This window comes from Phoca vitulina, unplaced genomic scaffold (assembly GCF_004348235.1).
Source record: "Phoca vitulina isolate PV1807 unplaced genomic scaffold, GSC_HSeal_1.0 scaffold8, whole genome shotgun sequence".
Lineage (NCBI taxonomy): Eukaryota > Metazoa > Chordata > Mammalia > Carnivora > Phocidae > Phoca > Phoca vitulina.
This window is the reverse complement of record NW_022589711.1, coordinates 69,050,011-69,074,435: the sequence shown is the minus strand read 5'-3', so window position 1 is coordinate 69,074,435 and position 24,425 is coordinate 69,050,011. Positions and strand designations below refer to the sequence as shown.

Below are 24,425 nucleotides of genomic sequence, written 5' to 3'. Positions count from 1 at the left end.
AGTAGCAGCTGGGAAACTCCACTCATGAAAGGAGAACAGTGGTGAAGGCAAGTAACATCATAGTATCATTATGAGAATTGTTTTGATTCTGTGGGCCCCCAGGTGTGCCTGGACCACACTTGGAGAACCGTGGCAGCACAAGTCTGCAGGGGCGGGGCCATGAGGGGGAGCGGCCATGAGGGGGCGCTGTGCATGTCACATTTGGTGCCCTGAACCTAACCAATGGCCTGAAGGACTTTAAGCTTGGAACTAGAGCAGAGTGTCCAGGCATGGAAAGAAGGCAATGGATTTTGCATGACTGAGATATACATATCTGATATATAAGTATATTTTTATACAAATATCTTATAAATATTAAATACACATATTTTACCTACAAAATATTTGGGAAGTAGAATTGATTGGACTTGGTGACTGACAAAGTTGAAGGACTAAGGGGCGCCTGGGTGGCTCAGTCAGTTAAACATCCGCCTTCGGCTCAGGTCATGATCCCAGGGTCCTGGGATCGAGCCCCATGTCGGGCTCCCTGCTCAGCAGGGAGTCTGCTTCTCCCTAGGGTCCCCCCTCCTGCTGCTCGTGCGCATGCGCTCTGTCTCTCTCTGTCTTTCTCTCTCTCTTTATAAAGCACTGGGCGTTATATGAAAACAATGGATCGTGGATCACCACATCAAAAACTAATGATGTATTATATGGTGACTAACGTAACATAATAAAATAAAATTTAAAAAAGAATCTTAAAAAAAAAATTTGAAGGACTAAGGAGATAAAGGCAACCCGCACAGTCCTAGCTTGGGTGACCAGAGAGAGGGCACTATGACCAGTGAAAGATAGGCCTAGATAAGGCCGGCCGATGCAGAGGGAGAAGGCAACGCAGGTATTTAGTCTGGGACTTGTGTACCAGGGCTATCAGATGGCCCAGGAGAGGCATTTAGAATGAGGGTGAAAGCCTGAATCTGAATCTTGTGCAGGGGCAGATTTACCATAAAACTTGAGCTTAGGGCCCCTCACATGCATGGGTCCCATTCAGGGAACTAGAGGGACCCCACTCATAAGTGCACAAGATTATTGCCTTTTTTAAATACACAAAAGTTAAAATACCTTTAAACTGCAGTTGGTTAGTGTCAGTGACTCCACCCCAGTTTCTCCATCACAAATTCCCTAGGTGTTAGATGCTTAGAGCGGCTGCAGACATTTTGGGGGATCCAGTCAAGGGGAAAATTGAGCTGGCGGTGCATTTAGCTTGGGTTTAGTGGGATAGATTTATGTGATTCTCAGCTTCTTCAGCTATTGCTGACTCATGCAGTAGGGGAATAACATCCAGGAATACCCCTGCCCCTCCCTCTGCTGAAGTACGGGGCCAGATGTATTAAAATATGAACTATTGCACCAGCACCAGAAGTTCGAGGGGTAGTGGAGGAAAAACAAGATTAAAAAAAAAGAATGTACGGGGTCAGAGTAATCTATGGAAAATTCTCCCCATCATCCGATGTACTATAACTGTAAGCAGAGGATTTTGTTCTTGTCAATGACTTGCTGAAATGAAAATTCTCTCCAGGCAGGAACTGTGGTGCATTAAAGATGACTTTAATTCTTTGTCACTCCTTCCAGTAAGCAGTGGTGTCTGCTTCCCCTCCCCTTGAGTCTGGGCTAATCCTATGATTTGCTTTGACCAATGGGATATGGTAGAACAATGCTGGGCAACTTCCAAACCTGGATCTTAGGAGGTACAAAGCTTCCCACTTTTGCACACTCAGAATGCTCCATCATGAAATCCGTATGCCATGCTTCTAGAATTCTAATCCAGGAGGAAAGGGCTTGTGCAGGAGAACCGAGTCACCCAGCTAATGGCCGGCAACAAATGCCAGGCACGTAGGGAGCCATCATGAGGTTCCAGTTAGCAGAGCGCACTCTGACTACAGCCCCAGCGGATGTCCACGGGGCTAAGCTTAGTCAACCCAGAATCATGCAGTAACAAATGGCTAGTGTTTTAAATTACTCAGCAATAAATAACCAAAAAAGTATTGCAGTGTTTGGATCGGAAGGAAGATAAAATGGAGATAAAGGACCAAAAGAGAGTTTCTTCTGGACAGGACAGATTTGACTATCTTTATAGAGCTAAGACGAAGGAGTGAGTAGTTCAGTGAAGAGTAAAAGGTCCAGGAGAAAGGGGAGGTACTTTAACACGTCCTTGAATGAGACAATAATGAATTGATCAAGGAGGCAAATTGAGATACTGGTTTGATAGAAGACGGGGAACTTCATTCTATGAGAATGGTAGAAATGAAGTCAGCAGGGGTGATATGAAGTTACTTAGCTTGGTAAACCTTTTATCTTCCAGAAGATAACTTAAAATAAGTTTTTTTTTTTAAAAAAGATTTTATTTATTTATTTGACAGAGACACAGCGAGAGAGGGAACACAAGCAGGGGGAGTGGGAGAGGGAGAAGCAGGCTTCCTGTGGAGCAGGGAGCCTGATGCGGGGCTCAATCCCAGGACCCTGGGATCATGACCTGAGCCGAAGGCAGATGCTTAACAACTGAGCCACCCAGGTGCTCAAAAAAACTTAAAATAACTTTAATCTGTGGCCAGCAAATAAATATTATTTATAGCATGATTTTTTTTAAGTTTTTAAATTTTTTTTTTAGTAATCTCTACACCCAATGTGGGGCTCAAACTCACAACTCCGAGATCAAGAGTTACATGCTGTTTCCAGCTGAGCCAGCGAGGCGCCCCTATTGCATGAATTTAACTGGAATAAAGAACATAGAATTTGATTCCCTATTAAAAAATAATGAGACCAGAAAGAAGACAATCTCCTAAAAGTGGTAGAATTGCTGTAAGTGGTTTAAACTTTCTCAAGTTCTTAAGTTGACTTCCATGGAACACTTGGTGAAATGTGTTATATGGATCATTCTTTAGGGCAGTTTGCAACAGTTTTATTTAACACAGTAAAAACCTCAGTCAGTATCTGTTAAGAAAAATACAGGAAGGACTTGAGCTATGGAGGGAAGGAAAATAAAAAGACTTCATTTTAACTGATGTGATATAATGTTCGGTGTCCAGGAGCGAACGGTCACAAAAGAATTCTTGGGACACCTTCAGTGCAAAAAACGTGGTTTTAGTAAGGCATGGGGACAGGACCTGTGGGCAAGAAGAGCTGCAATGGGGTTGTGACAGGTGACTGATTATATACTTTTAAGTTGGGAGGGGGTTAAGGATAGTGTATGTCTCTAAGGAATTTGGAAGCAAGGTTTTCAGGACCTTGAGGGGCTAGCTGCTGTTTAAGATAAGGTCATTTGCTACCGTCTAGTAAAACCTTAGTCTTCAGAGCCTTCACGTGTATATCAGTGCGCCATATGTTAGGAAGATGATTGCTACGTGTATCTTGGGGGAGGAGGGTAGAGATAAAGCAAGTTTGCAAAAGGAGTTTTATATGTTAAAGAAGACTTACAGGATCCTGGAGGTCAGGCTAATGTCATGCTAAGGTTGCCCTTTGCCTCTAGCAATGTATTAATATTGAGGCAGTTGAGTTCCTGCAGGAAGGTCACCCTGCCTGTCTTTTAAGTACTTGTCAGTGGGCTGCAAAGGAAATTTAATTTTTTTCTACATTTCTTTTGCCTTTGTTCTCCACATCATTATCCATGCTCTCAAAAAAATTTTTTTGCTTTAAAATTTAGTAGTTAAAAACAGGTATGAGATTACTTTGAATTATTTAATTTTTCTTGGGAATGTTTAGTTTTTAAGATAAGTAATTTTAGTCTAAAGTAGTTTTTTATATTTGACATAAACTTAATTTACTTCTAAAAGAAACACCTGAACAATAATAACCTAATTCTTATAAGCTCAATTTTTCTCAGTGAGGATTTATTTGTTCAAAAATGCTTTTTTTTTTTTTTTAAAGATTTTATTTATTTATTTGAGAGAGAGAATGAGAGACAGAGAGCACAAGAGGGAAGAGGGTCAGAGGGAGAAGCAGACTCCCTGCTGAGCAGGGAGCCCGATGTGGGACTCGATCCCAGGACTCCAGGATCATGACCTGAGCTGAAGGCAGTCGCCTAACCAACTGAGCCACCCAGGCGCCCATCAAAGGGGCGCCTGGGTGGCTCAGTCGGTTGAGCATCCAATTCTTGATTTTGGCTCAGGTCGTGATCTCAGAGTTGTGAGATTGAGCCTCGCAGCAGGCTCTGCACTGGGAATGGAATGGAGTCTGCCTGGGATTCTCTCTCCCTCGCCCTCTGCACCCCCCCCTTTAAAAAAAACAAAAGCAACACATTTTGATAGTCCACTGTGTGCTCTGTTCTAAGTGCTGAGGAAACAGGAATGAACAAAATAAAGTCCCTGCCTTCATGGAGCTTACATTTAAATATGAGGAAAACAGAAAACAATCAAATACCGAGAATTGCAGATGGAGAAGTGAGATGGCAAACGGGCAGCAATCGACAGCAATCAGAAGGGGCTGAAGAAAGCCTGGTGCCTGGAAGGGTTGGGTCTCGTTTGGGCAGACAGTCTCTCCAGAAGGTGGGGCTCTCAACCTCCTGTCAACAGTGGGCCAGCTGTGAGAAAATCTGGGGGAGGAGCCTTCCACACAAGACACAAGATGTCGCCAGCCTCTCTAATGACACAAGATGCTGGTTCTAAAGTGACATGGCTACGCAGCCCATGTATGCCTACCAGAAATCATATTTATGTTGCCAATCTCTGAGATCTGGGGACACTGGTACTGACACCAACATCTTCTAGATGTTTAAATACAGGATCTATTGGAAAGTAGGAGAGGGTATTAAAAAAAATGGGGGATAAAAAAATGCCAATCACAAGAGAAACAATATTAAAACACACAGAGTACATCTTCAATGCTCCAAAGAATTGCTGGAACTGTTAGTGGGTCTCTCCAACAAAATATAGCCTTACCCCAGAGATTTTGTTGGAGAAGATGAAAGAAACTATAATTGAGTAGAAAAACATAATTTACACACAGGTATGTGACCGTTTAGAACCAATATGAACAATTCACTTTGAATTTTAAACATTCCTATAACATTGATATAAACTCAGCATAATAAACTCAAGTGTGAAATTATTAGATTTGCTTGTAATGTCAGGGTCAATTTGAAACCTTGCCTCCAGTGAAAGTGATACTTCTGTGGCTAAACTACTTCAAATCTAAATTCATTTGCACCAGGGTCATCCCTTTCTAATATGTGTACTAAAAGTCCCCAAATAGTCTCAGGGCCTGCCTCACTTTGGCAAAGATTCTAGCCAGTCCAAGAAAGGATTCCCCAATATGAGCAGCACATACTGGATCCAGACACAAAATGAATGTCATCAAGGTGGCCACTGACCAACCTCTCAATGATCAAAAGGCAGCTGGGGGACTTCGGTGGGCAGAAGATTTGGGCAGAGCTGTGGCTAGGGATCCGAGATACAGAGAGAGAGATAGGAACCAGAAAAGGAGACGAGAAGAAGTAAAAGAGGCACATTCCCAGATGGAGCCATTTTATTTCTAAACTTGAGTCGAAACAGATACAGACTTTCCTGCCTCCACTGTGGATTTTCATCTTATAAAATAGATTTGCTACCAAAATCCTTCATAAAATCTGCCTTCCTCTTGGCAGTGGGAAATAAGCAAAAAGTCAAAGGTTAAGAGGTCATGCATAAAATATCATAGCCAACAAGATAATTATACAATAGTCTCAAATTCTTCACAAATAAATGATAAAACGTTAAGACTAATTTACACTCCACGATATTCGCAGCACTTCAAGGTTTTTTTCTTCATATATTTATGTTCATATTTCACAAACAACAATACTACAAAAAGACTATCAACTTTTCCATAAAATAGGAAAACAAAACAAAGCCATCATACTATAAAATAAATCTGCGGAGCATAAACTTTTTAATATAAGAACAAAAATTGAAAGACAGCGAATTCACCCCAAACTCGGATATCTTCACCATAAACTCTGTAGGCTTCCCAAAGGAGTCCTGAGCATTCAGATTTTTGGTTGGTTTAACCTGTCTTGTACCTACTGGTTTTTGTGTATCCTGATCCCAACTGTTATTATTCCAGGAAGAATTTCAAGAAAGAACTTCAAGCAAGGTCTGAGGTGGGATCCAGTGCAAGTCATTAGACAAATTATTCACACACATAAAAGCTTTAATGAAACTCAAGTGTTTCATTCGAAACAGTGGTTGACCCTTTTTCTTTCACTCCCTTCTCATCCAAGAGAACCCTTTAAAGATCTAGAATCATTTGTTGTCTGTAATTACTATAGCATTTGACTCATAATTCTGGGGGAAAATATGCCATTTTAAGAAACTCTTTGCGTGTATATTTTCCTTGCTTTCTAGAGGTAGATAAACTCAAACTAAGGCCCAGACATTGGTCCCTTCAAACGGTATTTAAAAAACCAATAGTATTAAACGAGGAGAGTAGCTGTCAAAGAGTAAGAACCAAAATCCTGGTTTTTTAGAAAAACAAAATCTTTGATGAGATTTGTGTCTATGTATATGAAAACATGACCTACAAAAAAAACCCCTAGAAAACAAACAAACAAACAAACAAAAAACCACTGGAGAAGAAGCCAGTACAATTTTCCAGTCTGACAAAATGGTTGGAATTTACAGTTGGAAGAGACCTCGTAGATTAAGTAATTCAAATCACTGATTTTAGAGGGAAGGGGAAAAAGGCCCAGAAATGGTCAATGACTTGTCTCTGTCCATTAGCATGTTAATCTGCATGATTATTTTTTAGACATACACAGGCACACATGCATACACACATATTTTGTACATAAAATGCTACTGGCTTGTATAATAAATGAAAAATAAGGGTGCACATTTTCATTGATTTCATTGCGGAAGTGGGAAGTGCCCCCCTTTCAAACAAGCGAAAAGGTTTCACTTTCTCTCCACTCCATCCTGTCCACTGATGGATGGGCCGTATCATGACCTGCTGTTCTGCTCCCTTCTGCAACCCCTGCAAAGGGCAGGGGTGGGGGGGCGGGGGGAGCGTGGTCAGAATGGCAGGAAGGAGGGCAGGGGTACTCAACCCAGAACTGGAGTCCCTTGCAATTCTGAAGATGTTCCCACTGGCAGTGAAGGCTTTACATGAAGTCAAGGTTGGGCTATCGTAAATTCGAGACCAGGCTGGAAGGAGATAAAAAGAGGTGAAGGCACCAGGTGCAGATGTATGTGTCACCCAGGAGAATATGAGTTAGTGTCCCTCTGACCATAGAGGGCAGAAATGAGCAGTGTGTGTCTCACCTAAGTTACTGAACTATAAACTTAGACGACTTTCCCAGGTGTAGTCATAGTTTCTAATTATTTTAATTTGTGATTGCTTATGAACATCAAAATATTTAAGCCTAATGTGCAGTAGTATTAATAGCTACTTTACCTCTTTCCATAAAATTACATGTGGATATAATTCTAAGGTAGTTGTTTTAAAAAATATTATTTTTAATATTCGTTATAGACGTTATTCTGAAAAATCTTAAGTTTGCTGCATATATTAACATTAAATAACTTAAAAAATAAACAATACATTATATATACCAAAATAGCCCCATTTTAAAGCCATGTAAGTGAAAAAATTGAGTTTTTAAGAATAAACTAGACCCTCTAAAGGTATTTTTCATAATTTCAGTATTAAATGTATCTTCTTTTCTGACTATGCCAAATATATTACACACTGCTCTTGGTAATTTACATCAGAAATATTCATTATGAAAATAAATAGGTTGGTTCATTTGTCTATTTTACTTGTTCTGTAATGGAAAATTTATCCTACAGCTAAATGAATTTACTCTCAGAAGATCACCCCCACGGAGATAGCATAACCAAAAAACTTAACAATGTAAAGATATCCAGTCCATGTGACTCTATATTTTCTAATAATAGTGGTAAAAAGTAACTTTCAAGTATCATTCTAATCCAACTGGACTTACAGATAGCTATCACATAAAATTAACGCTCTAAAGGAAGAAAGTTATTTGAGAAACTTGTCCTTGCTAGAACACCCTTGGTGAAATTCCCATAGGAAACAAAATCATCTATCCATAAAGAACAGAGGTCACTTGGTACCCAGCACTGACCTTTACGTGCACACAAGTAACACTGCTCTGAATTTAAAGCAAACCCTAGCAAGTTGAAGAGCCCACATTTTCTTTACTCATTAAGGGTCACTATGTCATCCACAGCTGGAAGAATTTCTTCTAGAAAGAATTTCTTGATGAAGACAGAACCCAAAGCTATTTCAGCTCCTCGTCCTGCTCTCTGCAGCCGTGAGTACTGGTAGTAGTTTGGCTAAAACAAAAAGAACAGAGACACTAGCCCACTTTGAGAACCAGCTTCAGACATTTTGTATGGACGTTAGTCAAACACATTTCCAAAAATTAAATTAACATAAGGTATGCAAGGAATAGAGATTCCATCACTCAGAAGTCACAAGGGGAAATCAGTCAACTAAAAAGTGCATCTCTTTCCAAAGCAAGTGCAGGAGGTCAAGAGGGGCTCAAGCATTCTAGAAATGTTACTTGTTTACAGGTTTTGATCCAGCCACTTGATGTAACTATCCCTAGTCCGGATTCCCACTGAGAAGTTGGTGGGCCAGCTGGTGAAAATCATGCAGCCATGGAAACCATCCTCAAAGTGATCTAGGGTCACCTGCACACCTGCGCTCTCCAGACGCTTGGCATACATGATCCCATCATCTCTTAGGACGTCATGCTCACACGTCAGAATATAGGTCTTCGGGAGATGCCGCAGGACTTCCTGCTCTGCGATGAGTGGGGCTGCCCGGGCATCCAGCAGCTGAGGGATCTCCTGCACAATCCTGGCGTTGCCAGTGGTCTGCATGACAGGCTTGTAGTCCTTTGTGATGGAGGCAGGCAAGAGGGACGTCCAGTTTAGACGGGCCCTGAGGGCAACCGCCTCTTCCACATCGAGTGAAGTGTGGTTGTTAACTATCATTGCCTGGACAAAGTCATAGTTGCCTTGGAAGTAGTCTACCCAGTACTTCACCATAACATAACGGGGCAGGATTGGTGTGTTCACATTTTGCTGATAAGAGGGTGTGTTAAAATCTAAAGCTTGAAGAACCGGGTAAATTAAAGCTTGCACCTTGAGCTTGTTTTTGAGGTTGGCATCTTGAGTAAACTGGAGAAGAGGAAGCAAACACATTATTTCTTTTTGCATGGCTCATTTTACAGAAACCACACCTTATAAGGTAGCTTGATGCCTTACTTTGCATCAAGCAAAGGGTAAAAGTATGAAATTTCTACCAGCCATGGGATTAAGTAATGTAGTTTAAAAAATAAAACTTCCCTACCACTGACCACTACCACCACCCCAATCAAGCTGCTGGATATTTACTAAGAAAGATATGATATTTGAGTGGACCCTGCAGATGTATGTGATCTCTTAGGTCTTCAAACCCCCATGCACACTTTACTTGTCTCTATTCTTTGGCACTAGCACACCTTGCGGGGTAAGACGGATGGATAACGTGTGAACCTTATTTAGTTCAGTATTCTCTGCAAGGCCCCAAAAGGCAATGGCTTCCTGGAGAGAAACAAACTAGTCTGACCCTTCCAGAGGAGAGGGGTAGGAAAAGCTAAAGGAACAGACAATGGGACTCCAAAGTGTCTGAGAAAGACCTCGGGGTATCTCCTCTGATGAGCAGTTAGTATTCATACTGGGTGAGAGAGAATTTAAATGGTGCTGGCAACATGCCATCCATTCTCCTTAATGAGCATGCGCCCAAGAGTTCAAATGGGAACGTGAATGCATCCCCTACCTCCGCAGATCTCAAGTCCCCCAAACCCCCGCAAAATGCGAACATACTGCCTCATTTTAGACACTAGAACTGTGTCTAAAATGATACATATTTTCATGTAACCTCTGAGAGGCAGCTAACTAGGTCACTGTGTTTTATAGGCAACTAAACAATCTTCAATGTCACTTTAGCCACATACAATTTTGTTTCACGTCAGAGTTTAGAACCCCATCCCCAGGGAAGATGTAACTGCTTTGTCAAAGCAAAAGGAAATGATCGGTTAATGGTACTATTGATACGTGCCAGGAATTGTATATACATCATTTCACTAAGTTCTGGCAACAGCCCTGCAATCAGATGGCATTATCCTCATTTTCCTGTGGCTTAGAGATGTTAAGGTGCTTGCCCAAAGCCCTATAGCTCTCAAAGCAGGGGGACTGGCTTCCATCCCAGTTCTCATTGTAAAGCCCATGATGCTCCCGCTCTGCTACCTCAGCACTTTCTTCTTACCACATTTGGACACAGGTACAGCAACCCTGCCAATACCAGAGAACAAAGTTCTTTACATACATGTAGCAAAGGAGAAGAAACCAAGGTGCACCACAGATAAAAAGGTAGATGCTATTTGAGAATACCAAAAGAAATTTGGAGGCGAGAAGACAGAGCTGGTGTTCTAAACTTATTTAATCCATCAGAGGAAGAAAATGTACTTATCTTTGAATTTATGCAGCTGCCCAAAATTCTGGGTGCTCTTAGACCTAGATAGTTTTCAAAGAATTTAACCAGGTAAGCTCAGATGAACTTGTGGGATAACTTTCGAAGTGGCTGACCCATTTTAATTTTTTTCGTCTGTATTTAAAAAAAAAAAACAAAACTCTGGGAAACGCTTTTTAACTTTTCCATTTACCTCAAAGTTCTAAGGAAGCAATCTTAGCAATTGGAATTTAAGCACAAAGACCCCCATTTTTCAGGTCCAACATGGACAAGAAGCCAGGGATACTTGATTTCCATGCATATCCTTGAACAGCAAGAGAGCCCTATAAAATATTAGCCCTTTTTTTCATATTAATCGTAATCAGGGCCTTTCCAAGGACTGAGAGATGACACTTCTTTCATTGACCCCTCTTCCTACTTCAAAAAGATCTGAGAGCTCTCCAAGTGCAGGCTTCTGAATAACTTGGCCCCCTACCGACCAGCCCACCTGCTACGCCTTTGCCATACGTGGTGGAGAATATTTGTCCATCTGTCTGCAGGAGGTTAGCCGGCGCCCTCCTACCTCCAGCACCGAAGGGCAGTATCTGTTACCTGCTGGCCCAGAGCAGCGGCCAAATTCCCACCAGCACTGTCACCAGAGATGCCAATTCTGTCTGGGTCAACCGAATACTTGTGTAAGACTTCCGGCTGCAGGAAATACTTCGTGGCACGCATGACATCGTGAATTTGTGCAGGAAAATAAACTTTTGGAACTAGCCTGTATCTGTGAAGACAAAAGTTGTATTCATTTAAGGACTTCACCAAGTCTTTATAGGCCATTTAAGGTTTAAGGGGAAACTGGCTCTTTTGACACAGAAATAAGCAAGTGAGGAATTAAAATAAATATAAAGGGACGCCTGGCTGGCTCAGTCGGTAGAGCATACGACTCTTGATCTCAGGGTTGTGAGTTCGAGCCCCACATTGGGCACAAAGCTTACTTTAAAAAAATAATAATAATAAAATAAATATAAAAATGAACCATTCATTTTCTTTTTTTTTTTTAAGATTTTATTTATTTATTTGTCAGAGAGAGAGAGAGCGCACAAGCAGGGGGAATGGCAGGCAGAGGGAGAAGCAGACTCCTATCCGAGCAAGAACCCCGATGCGGGGCTCGATCCCAGGACCCTGGGATCATGACCTGAGCCGAAGGCAGACGCTTAACTGACTGAGCCACCCAGGCATCCTGAACCATTCATTTTCTTGCAAATCAAACACTTAGTTTAAGAATGTAATGCTTTTGTATTAGCAATAGTCCTCCCCCCCCCCCGCTTTTTTTTTATTATCAGCCACCAAACAAAACAAACACCTAGACCACCACAATGGAAAAACAAAATTTCAAAGTTAAAGGTGGGTGTTGATTATTAAGATATGGGTAGAACCACAATAGATTTTGACATTTTATTTCTGGAAGTCAGTGTTCCAGTTCACAACACCGATGGATTAGAAGGTGACCTGGCAACATTAACCATTTCATTAGTCTCATGTTTAATGGCTCCATATGGTATCCTTCATGATTTACCTGAGACATATAGTAAAACTGTACTCCGATGAAGAGGTCATGCCAGTCTGACATGAAACCCAGGCAATGAATTCACTCCCTGGGAGGATGGAACTGAAAGGCTAGTTGCCAACCGGCAAAAAGGAAGCCAAGTCTGCCAGATGGCCAGGACAGGCCCTCTGGGACACTTCTGAGGCTTCTCCTATCACCCCACTTTGTAATATCAGAGTCCCTTTGGGACCCTACTCTGTATACTTTGTAGGATTCCTATGCCCTTAAGAGTTCCAAAGAACCTAGTTTTGTCAAACGCCCCACCCATAATATCATTTTACAAATCCGTATTTGCTGGTAGACTGGGCCTGGAGGATCCTCTCAATCTCCTCCTCCTTTCCTCCTTAATTCTCACTCATCCTTTAATCCTTATGCAAGGGTTTGGCCACCTCCAGGTAGAGTTCCTTGATTAAAACTCCACTCACTTTCAGGGCTGAGCTGGGTACCACTCCTTGATAATTCTACATGCTGGGGTAGATTACTGTTCTTTCTGCCTCATCTTAAAATGATTTCTTTATGTATTTCCTCTAAAAAGTGTGTTCTCTGATATCAAGACTGTGTTTTATTCATCACTGTGTTCCCAGTATCCATCCATGTGCTAGGCACATATCATCCATCCAGTAAACCCTTTTTGAGAATTAACACCTTCCTTTTGCAGACAAAAGAAACGAGGCACCTACAAGTTACTTTATTTGTAAAATAAGTCAAGCACAGATAAAAACAAGGTGGGATAGAAACTAATTACTTAAACTCTAATAATATTAAGAACTCAGGTCTTTTAATTTCTATTTTATAATTAACATACTTATTCTCGGAAACTAATTTCTCCCCCATCTAAAATCCAACTAGTTAATTAAGTATCTTGACATTCAGTACAGATACAATCAAATGGACAAATATTTGTGAAATACTCCAAGAAGTAGTGAACATTGATCTGGTTACTCAAGAATGACTGCATTTTGAAAATTCTAAATGCAATAAAAAAATTCCCTTAGTGGTTGCCTTATAACGGACTAAATGATTTTTCTAACTTCTTTTTTATTTTTCCATCTGTGGATCAATTAATCATCCAAAATGTGTTTTTCTCCCGTTGAATCTCATTATGTCCTACAGCGCCTGCTATACTATTGGTTAATGAGTGAAAGGAGTAGGATTACACCATTTTTTCCACTAGATGGCGCCATCTCATAGGATTCCATTTACCCCCAGTTGTAGGACAAGATCTCAATTTTCAACTTCAGTTTCACCAAGCTGAATTTTTTTTTTTTTTTTTAAGAGAGAGGGAGAGAGAGGAGGGAGGGGCAGAGGGAGAGAGAGAGAGAGACAGAATCTTAAGCATGCTCCACGCCTAGCGTGGAGCCCTACACGAGGCTCCTCAATCTCACAACGCGGACATCACAACATGAGCAGAAATCAGGAGTCAGTAGCTCAACTAACTGAGCCATCTAGGCGCCCCTTACCAAGCTGATTTTTTTTTTATTAAGATTTTATTTATTTATTTGAGAGAGAGAGACAGAGATAGGGACAGAGACAGTGAGAGAGAAAGCAGATCAGGGGAGAGATAAGATCCCCTGTAGGGAACCTGACCCAGGATCCTGGGATCATGACCTGAGCTGAAGGCAGCTGCTTAACCCACTGAGCCACCCAGGCACCCCCAAGCTGAACTATTAATTCTTTCAATGAAATAAAAACAAATGCACTTCATGACTCAAGTTGTGACAATAAAGGCTATTTTGTCTTAGCAAGATTCCATATATCATGATAAACTGTTTTCCAGGTAGCCCAGGATGTCAGAACACATTCTACCAGTACACACACATGAATTGAATCTTCGGATGTTGTTTCCCTAAAGGTCTTTGTGACTTTGAATCAAGGGAAACTGGTAATCTAAAAAAAGCCTTGCTACTGCCTCAATCTTATCAGTTGATTAATAATTGGCTCAGATAACAAAGTAAGCAACGAACAGGTCATAATAGAGTCTTCCTGGTACCCTTAAAGATCTGCTTCCTAATCCCTCCTATCTTTGTTTAAGCTGGAAACTTTCTCTAGTTTTATTCAATAAGAAGGGACACTATTTTCATAGATTGGAAAATAGAGTGAAACTATATACTTCTGAGGTCACCTAGTGTAAGATAAACCTTCAAAGTAACTTGAAATTGACCTGAGAAGTACAGCAAAAGTTCTGTAATATTTTTGGAGACACAGAAAACTCAGAGTCAGGAGAAAATTTATGAGTGCTAGAGCCAAAGATAAATAAATTTTACATATATATGTAAATATATATAATATATTTATATATATTTATTTATATACATATAAATATATTTACTTATATATATATAAACAAATATATTTATCTGATACTTTTGTTTAAAGATATGTTCCTGCAAAGTATGAAAAGAGGATTCTGACTTTTTTAAATTTCAAAATTATAGATCTTGAGTTAAAGCACCTGCTGAATTTGTGGCAAATATGGTCTTAATTTGCCCAGCTCACTGCAGGGATAGATAACTCTGCAGAGCTGGCTTCTGCCTATCTGTTATTGCACACACCTCCTTCTAGCAAAATTTGGTTGTGAACCCAGGAATGAAGCTTAATCAATTTAATAAATGCGTACACTCTATAAATATTATCTTATTCCTGCTAGGTGAGGCACCCCCCCCCCCGCCCCCTGCCAAGTACTCTGTAGATGTGTTTCACCCAAATCGCAGGGCAAACTTGTGGGTGTAATAATGAGAACGTGAGGCTCAAGGAGGGGTAACTTGTTTACAACAGCTCGTATGGGGCAAAGCTGTGTGGTGAATTCACCACTGACTTCAAAACCCACGTGTCACCCCTGCCTTAGAAAATATTCTCCTTGGGGCGCCTGGGTGGCTCAGTGTCGGCCTTTGGTGTCAGGTCATGATCCCAGGGTCCTGGCATCGAGCCCACATCGGGCTCCCTGCTCCGGGGGAAGCCTGCTTCTCCCTCTCCCTCTCCCCCTGCTTGTGTTCCCTCTCTCACTGTGTCTCTCTCTGTCAAATAAATAAATAAAATCTTTAAAAAAAAAAAAAGAAAGAAAGAAAATATTCTCCTTCTTCAGAAACCGACAGCCTTATAAATGTGTATGAGTACATGTGTTTTCTCAGTACCTCACCGGAGCAGTAAATTCTCAGAACTACAGATTTCTGGCATCCCAGAACGTGTCTCATGATTTCAGTGGTTTTGCAATATTCTCAAACAAACCACCTCCCACAGTGCCTGGCACATGGTACATCTTTAATAATATACTTTTCTTCCTTCCACACAAAATTTTAAAGATTTATTTTGTAGCTTTTACATATAAAATATGTCATATAGCACTTTCTGTGGTGAGACAAGTAATAAGCCATATGGCTTTAAAAACATAAAAAAAGAAATTGTTCCTAACCCACCCACTCCCCGGACACATCTCCAAGAACTCCACTTCTTGTATTCTAATGCATAGCTCAGAGTTTCTCAACTCTGTGTGCACCTTACGATAATCTTGGGAGCTTTACAAAAACACTGAGGTTTAAGCCCCTCTACAAAACATTCCAACGTATTTGATCTGGTGTGGAGTCTTGCATATCTGTATTTGAAGGGAAATTCCCCCCAATAATTCTGATGCACAGCCAAGGTTCAGAAATATCACTGAGTCCAGCCATACTGTCACTGTTGTCTGAGCAGTTTCCCTGTTCCCATTCCCAGTGCTTTGTTGTCTCCATCTTCTGCCCTTCCCCAGCAAGTCTTCATCCAATGTGCCTGTCCTGTAAGTCTCATCTCAAGTGCCGCTTCGCCGTGAAACCTTCCGGAGAGCCCAGCCAAAAGTCACTCTCCTTCCTTGGAGCCCTCAAAGTCTCTCCGACAATAGGTCACATCAAGGACATCTCTGTTTCCTCTAGTAGTAGATGGAAAGTCATAACTGCATACTAAAGACTTTGATGTCGGCCCCTGCGATAGTTTGACCATAGTCATTCAGCAAGGGAGAGCTGAGATTAGGGAAGGCTTGACCCACTGGGTAAGAATGACATTCAAAAGAACTGACAGAGGTCAGGATGCTTTGCCAAAATCCTAGGAGTGATTGAGCCTAGAACTGGGATCCACTGGGATCTGTTTAAACAATGTGATTCTCTGATGCACAGTTCACAATTGAAGACTTATCTAAGTACACCGTGGGGATCTCCCCAGGCTCTAAATGTGGATCTAAACTACCTCCTCCCATTCAGATGCAAATTTTGCCTATAACCTCAAAGGTAGATAAAGAGCCAGAGCACTCCCAGGTGGCTACAGAAGCCCAAGTAGGCTTGGTGCCTCCTCCTCCTGGCCTCCTCTCCTTGTGTGACTTCGGGAGCTAAACATTTTCTCTAGTCCAGGTGTGGCTGGAACTGGACTACACACCTGTGGGTCGCCTTGTAGTCATGGTGCGCTGCAGCTGCAACTCAGACTTGTTGTAAGAGCTCCCATTACCCCCCTAACCTCCCACACCCGCCGCTCCCCTGAAATTCTCGAAGACCTAAAACCACAAGAGAGAAACCAGTGGATTTTTCATGTTACTAGAAAACAGAGCCGGGAAGACATTAGATGAATATGTCTAAAGAGGAGAGATTCATTAGTCAATGACAGGGAAGAAAAGAAAACAAGCTACGTCTTAAAAGAAGCACAACATTAGCTTTCTCTAGTTTTAAATTATTTGTGATGCTGGACTTTAGATTTGCTGAAGTTGGCCTAGGCTGAGTGAAAGGAAAGTTTTTAGCAAATCTTTCCTTTCTTGGAGGAGAACGCTTAGGAATTTGGTCTGCCCACCTTCCAGGGCTGCCCAGGTAGGAGTGACGCATGAAGATTTCTAGGCTCGGGACTCAGAAGAACAGCAGGAAAAGGCACAGAGAGAAAGTCACAGCTAGGTCACCATTCACTCTGCTTTTCTGAGTACCTTATTCGTACAACTATTTACTGTGATGAGTGTTGTATTGGGCCTCCTAAAACCACTGTGATTTTGTCAGCTTGCACTCATCTAATTTTACGGATTAAAAACAACAGAAGCATAAAAATCCCATTGCTTATAACTCTGTTAGCAGCAAACTTAGATAGGTGCTCCAGCTTCTTTTCTGTCTACTTTAGCAACATTCTTTATAGCTCTGTAAAGTTTTAAGGGCTCTGTGCACAAGGCCACCTGACATTTGGTGGAATGGGACTAGGTCTCCATCTACATAGAGAGTTTGAGTGTAGTAAAGATTTAATTAAAAGCAAAACACAACTTAAAACAGTTTTCCATACCCAAAAAGCCACCTAAATGCCTTGTAGAATTTAATTATAGAATTAAGTAGATTTATTAAATAGAATTTAATAATATCCAACATGCCTACTTTGCTATTATCCTGCATTCTATCTTAAAAAAAAAAAAAGAAAAGAAATTAAATCTTTCTTTTCTCTTATGTCTTATGGTTCCAGTACTGTGTCTTATTATATAAGCTACAGGTAAAAAGGTGCAATGTTTAGCTAACCTGCACTAAAATTTATGAAAATAGGTTTATGAATATAAAAATAGGACCTTCTTAGATTATATAAATGAGGATACATCCATGCATCTTGGGTAGTATAAGATGAACTTTTGCATTTATTTAACAAATACTTGTGCCATTAATATGTAAAAGCAGCATGGTGTTATAGAAGCAACTGAGCAGAGGCATGGCCTAGTTTTATAACTTGAGACCTTTATCTACCTTAGTTGCTGGGTCCCCAGAATTGTGCGTGAGCCAACACCAGCAACACGAATGGAGACGTGCCAGCTCCCAGTACTGGCTTCGTGGGAGTGATTCCATTACTGGGGCTGACCCCAGCCCTTGCCTACCAGCTTCCTCAGGTTATAACCCTCCCCAGGGCCACACCACACAGGAACTAAGCCATGCCACCACCATCTAACTCCTGTGGGCCTCACGGATAAGGAGAAGTTGCCCCCAGACAGCTCCCTGCTAGAAGGTAGAATTCCAGGAGAACCAAGGGTCTATCATCCTCCTAAGGCTCTCAAGATCATCTGCTTTTCTTTCTTATTTTCCTTAGTCATCACCAGAAACCTCTCCATCTGTCTTCTCTCTTGTTTTGTTCCCTTAGGGCTCTCTGCTTCCTTCCCTTCCTCCAAGCCCTCTCATTACACCACTTTGGACTCTCATGACCAACTCATTTTGTCAAACTAGATTCTGCTCATTCTTAGGAGCTCAATGCAAACATTGCTTTCTTTAAGGGATGAATTTTCTGACCCTTCAAACTAGGTAAGATCTTACCTATTTGATGCCTCCTTACTACTTAGCCTTCTACTTCACATCACTTATCACAATGTAACATTACTTGTTCACTGTTTATTTTCTCACCTAGACTGTAAACTCCATGAGGGCAGGAATTATGTCTGTCTTACACTGTGATGTTAGCAGAGTGTAACATAGTAACTGGCACATAACAGAAGTTCAATAAATATTTCTGGAATAAAAGAAAGGGGAATGAGATGAGCACTGAGAAGAAATAACGTTCCCAAGGTAGACCTCTGAATATACTTTCCAAGAGAACCATGATCACGTGATGTTGGCTATGCATGGTTATGTGGCTCTTTGTGGGCTGGCTAGCCTAGATTCTAACCACTTTCACTCTTGATTTCTGCAAAGAGAGCTGTGAGCTCCAAACAGGTGCTGATAAATAAATTTGTAAGTTGGACCATTCCGTTCTATGGACTACAGCACTAATCCTCCAGACTTGTCTAGTGCTTTAGAGTATCTAAAGCCCTTTTAGCTCAGTTGTCCAAACCAATTCTCATGACAGTTCTCTGCAGTCATTAACCTAACTCAAAGCATGTTTACTTAGCATATATGTTCTAAGTCTTCAGCTCAGTGATGGAAACCAGAGGAAGGAAGACAGGATTTCTCTTCCCAGTAGCTCACATTCTAGACACACAGGAAGGATTCCTCAGCCCAGTTTGCACATGACATTAAATGATTTGCCTGAAGTCAGATGGTCATGGGTAATGGTCCTTGCCTACTGCTGTGGTGCCTTCCAGTGATAAACTTGTGGATACCGTACCACCGACATGGGGCAGAATGGAAAGTTAAGATGAAAGCAGTCCCTTCCATATTTAAAAGAGATCTTCTTAAAAACATCCCATCCATCCTTATATGTTGTGTAATAAGCCTAGACTTAAGAGAACACCTATTTTACTGGAGACAGATGCTCACAGGTGGAGATGGCCATCAAGGAAGAATTTAGACATGTTGCCCATTGTTTCCATTGAAGCCCGGGATGGTAAGGTCCTGTGTGGAGAATCCTCATGGTGCCAAGTAAAGCAGGTGCAGTTTCCCTCCTGTCCTCAGGCCTGTGAGGAGCCAGAGCTACACAGGAAACCACTGGAAGGCTGGTTCCGCAGCTCTGAGCTATAGGGCCTTGCTCCATAAGGGGGCCCAGCTACTTCAGCAGACTCTGCTTTCCCCTGGCCAGCTGCCCTGGCTAGATGCAAGCCTTCACTAGAAGGCTCCTGCATTTCAAAACTGCACCACGGGCCCTTCGGTGATCTGGGGGGCCTGTGGAGAGGCCAGAGCCAGCCAGGAGCTGTCCAGAGCTCTCTAGGAGGCAAATCTGCTCAAGAGGCAGGCGCCGCATTGCTCTGTGTGACTCTAAGTCTCATGTTCAAGGGTCATCGCTGCCCAAATGACTTGGGAAACCAGCCCTTCTGAGAGACTGCAGATGAAAGGATTCTCTTAGGTCTTAGATCTGAGGCAGGCACACAGAGGGGATAAGCCATGAACAGAAGAACAGCGGGCAGAGAGAGGCAGAGGGAAGAGGAGCTCTGGATAAGCTCGGAGTGTGGAAGGTGGTCAATGTGATCATAGCCCTGTCCCTTGGCATTATCAGCGTCCTTCAATACTGGCTGGATACTGGGTCAAAGAGTATAGGGGCCTCAGGATGTGGGCTTAATGCCTCACTCTATTTATATAACTGGCTAGCTCTGTGACCTCATTTCCTCATCTAAGAGAAAAATATAAAAATATTTATCTTGAATGATTTATATGAGAATTAAGAAAGACTCCTATTCAGGGCGCCTGGATGGCTCAGTCGTTAAGTGTCTGCCTTCGGCTCAGGTCATGATCCTAGGGTCCTGGAATCAAGCCCCGCATCAGGCTCCCTGCTCGGCGGGAAGCCTGCTTCTCCCTCTCCCGCTCCCCCTGCTTGTGTTCCCTCTCTAGCTGTCTCTCTCTCTGTCAAATAAATAAATAAAATCTTAAACAACAACAACAACAACAACAACAACAAAAAACAAAAAGAAAGACTCCTATTCATTTGTTCCATAAACATTGGTTGAATGCTCACCATCTGCCAGGGATGTTTCCAGGCGCCAGTGATTAACAATGAACAAAACAGGCCAAAATCCCCAAATTTTCTGTCTCCGCAGAACTTACTTCGTCTATTTCAACCCAGTACAATAAATACCTAATAAGTCAAATAGATGATCTCTCAGAGGTTGATGACAGTTTTGGAGAAAAATGAAACAGAGGAAAAGTGGGTTGCAATTTTAAATAGCAGGATCAAGGAAGGTCTTGCCGGAAGGATGACATTTGAACAAGGATCTGAAGGAGGAGAGACAATGTATGTAATAGCACCCATACAACACCTGCAGAAGAGGCAACAGGGTTTTGTGTTATTGCCATCACCACAATTGTTATAATTCTTACTCATATTCTTCTTAATACGATTAGTAATGATGACGACAATAACTGCATTGACCGAGATTTGTTGAACACATTCTATTTACAAGGTCTGAGTTACAGAATGGAACTCCAGGGGATCACTTTTCCAACTCTGGATTGGTTTTAAAATTTTAAAAGGCAGTAAGCAAAATTATTTGCTGTAGATAACCGATTGCGTATTTTTCTTAGTTTCAGTTAATTCTTTTTCCAGAAGTTTGCAAAACTAAAATAAAAAGAGAATTCAAGGTGCTATAAAGGTAGTTCAAGAAATTGCTAATTGTATCAGAAATCATTTTGTGTGACCTTGGGCAAACCCCTTCATCTTTTGTGTATTTTGTGTATTTTGCACTGTATTTTCCTGCTTGTAAAATAAAGTAAGTAGATGGTTATCTAAGATCCCTTCCTAAAAACTATTTTTTCTATGACTAGTATTTTTCTTTTTTTTTTTTAAGATTTTATTTATTTATTTGAGAGAGAGAGCGAGAGCGCATGAGCAGGGGGAGGGGCAGAGCGAGAAGCAGACTCCCCACTGAGCAGGGAGCCTGATTCAGGACTTGATCCCAGGACTCTGGGATCATGACCTGAGCTGAAGGCAGACACTTAACCAACTCAGCCACCCAGGTGTCCCGTATTTTTCTTTTCAAGAAAGAGTATGCGCAGGGAGGCGGCGGGGGTGGGGGGTGGGTGCGGGGGTAGGCAGAGGGAGAGAGAGATCTTAAGCAGGCTCCATGCCCAGCGCACTTAACCCACTAAGTGACTCAAAGCCACTCAGGTGCCCTCTATAACTAGTATTAATTACTTACTCAATGGAGACAATGACAGCATTCAGTTCTTCAGCCATTGCTGTACACAGTTCATCATAATACCGGATTTCTAAAAGAGACAAAGGAACAATCAGTATTAAACAAGTTACTTAATACTGTCAATTCTTAAATTCTGCTCATTGTGGATTACTTTTAGACTTGGGCTTAAGATATTAATAATAAAACTAATAAAAAGCAAATGTGAACATATGTCTTATTTATAGGGTTACATATACAGATGTAAAGATTAAATCTGGTTTCTGATAAAATGTAATTAGTATAAAATAACAGGAAATTCACATTAGATTACCCTTGAATGTGTTTTTAACTAACTGGACATGTATTTCATAATAGACTATATGAAATGCACCAAATTAATTCTGATTTTGTAGCTCTTCAAACGTACGCCTTTCCAAAAATCACAGCAAATAAACAGTTTCCTCCTTGGAGGAAATTTTTGTTTTAATACCTTCATTTGCTGCAATTCAATTGCATTCTTCCAATTTGAAGAACAGCAAATTCTGTTAAAGCCAACACATAAAAACTAGAATTTTAGGAAATCTTAGCATTTCTTAGAAGGAGGATCCAAAGGTTTGCAGTGACAGAAACAATTTTAATAACTATATAACCATCTGCATAGCGTCTCCAGCCTGAGCTCTTCCTCTGGCAGGAGTGATCAAAATCATGTGGACAAGGCCAGCTGGATTTGTAATCCATGCCATTCCTGGTACTTACACTTCCTGGCCTCCAGAGGAATGTCTCACTTGGCAAGTGTCCAATCATTTCTGTTACTCACTTCTGTATCCTCACCCCCTAGCACATATTGGGATAGCCACAGGTATAGGTTTGTACATAACTGTTCGAATACTGAAGTCCTGAACCCCAGGAAACCCCTCAGTCCTGGCCAAACCTACGTACTCCGTAAACATCTGTAGAAAACATGAACAAATCCATGAATAAAAGAATAAATAATGAATATGAAATGTGATTACTAGAAAAAGTTATACTTTTTTGGCCTTTGTCACATTTAAAAAAATGCTATTTAAAAACACAAACAAGGGGTGCCCGGGTGGCTCCGTTGAGCATCGGACTCTTGATTTCAGCTTAGGTCTTGATCTCAGGGTCGTGAGTTCAAGCCCTGTATCAGGCTCCACGTTGGGTGTGGAGCCTATATTAAAACAAACAAAACCCACAAACAAACTAGAACAAGTTGTCATTACCTTTAAACCTAGGGGATGCCAGGGCACCTGGCTGGCTCAGTTGGAAGAGCATGTGACTCGATCTTGGGGACATGAGTTCGAGCCCCCGTGGAGCGGACAGTTTACTTAAATAAATAAAACTTAAAAAAAAAAAAAAAAGAGCCATAGGGGATGCCAGTAGCTTTGGGCTGAACACGAGAAAGTAGCTCCATGATAATTACAGGCAGAGATAAGGCCCTTACTTCCTCCTTGGTATGCTTTCTGCTAGGCTGTTGCACTTGGCTGCCTACCTTTCATAACTCATGAAAGTTACCAAGCACCAAAGAGAATATTCTTGAATTTTACAACATTGTTTCCTTTTAATGGTGGTATACCTTTTATATTTTCATCTTTGGTTTCAGAAGCAGATGAAATGTGGATGAGTTATCATGTATGTTCATAAATACTGGTCCTACTTCATAGAAAAATGTTTTCAAAACACAAGTCGGCAAAGATAATTTCCTCATATTCTGGCCCAGTGAAACTTTGGCTTGTTTTGGTGCTGAAAGCTATTGTCAGCACTTCACATAAGTTAGCCTATGATATAGGTCACAGGAAATATTTTCAAAAGAGTCTGCCTGCATTAACAAGCAATAAACAGGTAGGCAAAACCTTTATGTAGGGTAATCATATAATTAATCATCCAAGACAGGACCCTTTCGAGTGTGAAAAGGGGACACTATTAATAATTCTGCTGGGATAATAGGAGTAACTGAGACTGTTCAAGGGAACCAAGTCAAATGGTCCTCCTCTCCTCACCCAATAAAGAAGTCAAACTCAATCACACATCTCGCTCAGGGCAAACCACAGCCCCAAAAGACCCGAAGGTGACTAGGACATACTTGCACTGGCCAAAGCCCAGCCTCCTCCGTGCATGTAAACAATGCTGCGTCTCAAAGGCTCTTCTGGCTTTGGGGAGCCCTCAAACACTCTGACTTCTACACCGTCAAAGTCAGTGTCGGTCACCTTCACCTGAGCCGATGACCACGCGCTTTTCTTGCCAAAAATAACGATGATAAAATTCAGTGCGAGCAGATGATGGCTCAGGCCCAGGTTGTGTATCAGGTTGCTCTGCAGGGCAAGGGAGGGAGCACAGAGGGAGAACACGAGTCAACTTTTTCTCACCAACTCCTGGTGTTTGAATTATTACAAGCAATTGCCAATACTCTTCAGGACTCACTGGCCATCCTTAATCCAATAACAAATTATATTTACTTTTTGCCTTTAGCATTTGCAAAGTATTTTCATACATGAGATCGTATTTTTTGGATCAGCTCTGAGAGGGGCATTGGACAGGTATCATCAGTCCCATTTTATCAAGAAGGCTTAGAAATTAAGCAAACATAAACATTTAGCTGGATAAGTGGTAATTCTGGAACTTGTGAATTTTAGGATTTAGTCCTTTATTCTCCCCTCAATCAGCACATCACAGTTGCAATAAGATACTAAGAATAGAGGAAGAATACTTTATTTAAATGCAAATAAAAGATATGGAAGTTTCATATTTACTGTAATTATTTTTAAAGTGTTTTACAGCTTATCTACTTAAGCGCGTCTGTTATTTTGAGAGTGAAGCAAG

General features: G+C 41.3%; 1 protein-coding gene across 2 annotated transcripts in view; it reads right to left on the bottom strand.

Moving 5' to 3' along the window:
- Nucleotides 1-5,478: 5,478 nt before the first annotated feature.
- NCEH1 (neutral cholesterol ester hydrolase 1) overlaps nt 5,479-24,425 on the bottom strand; it is a 45,033-nt gene continuing 26,086 nt past the window's right edge. For both annotated transcript variants that reach the window (XM_032407198.1, XM_032407199.1), the window contains exons 2-5: nt 23,689-23,917; nt 21,609-21,678; nt 11,086-11,257; nt 5,479-9,161 (exon numbers count right to left, since the gene is read on the bottom strand). In XM_032407198.1, coding sequence (XP_032263089.1) covers nt 8,544-9,161; nt 11,086-11,257; nt 21,609-21,678; nt 23,689-23,917 — 1,089 coding nt within the window. In that variant the 3' untranslated portion in view covers nt 5,479-8,543. The remainder of the gene's footprint in view (nt 9,162-11,085; nt 11,258-21,608; nt 21,679-23,688; nt 23,918-24,425) is intronic.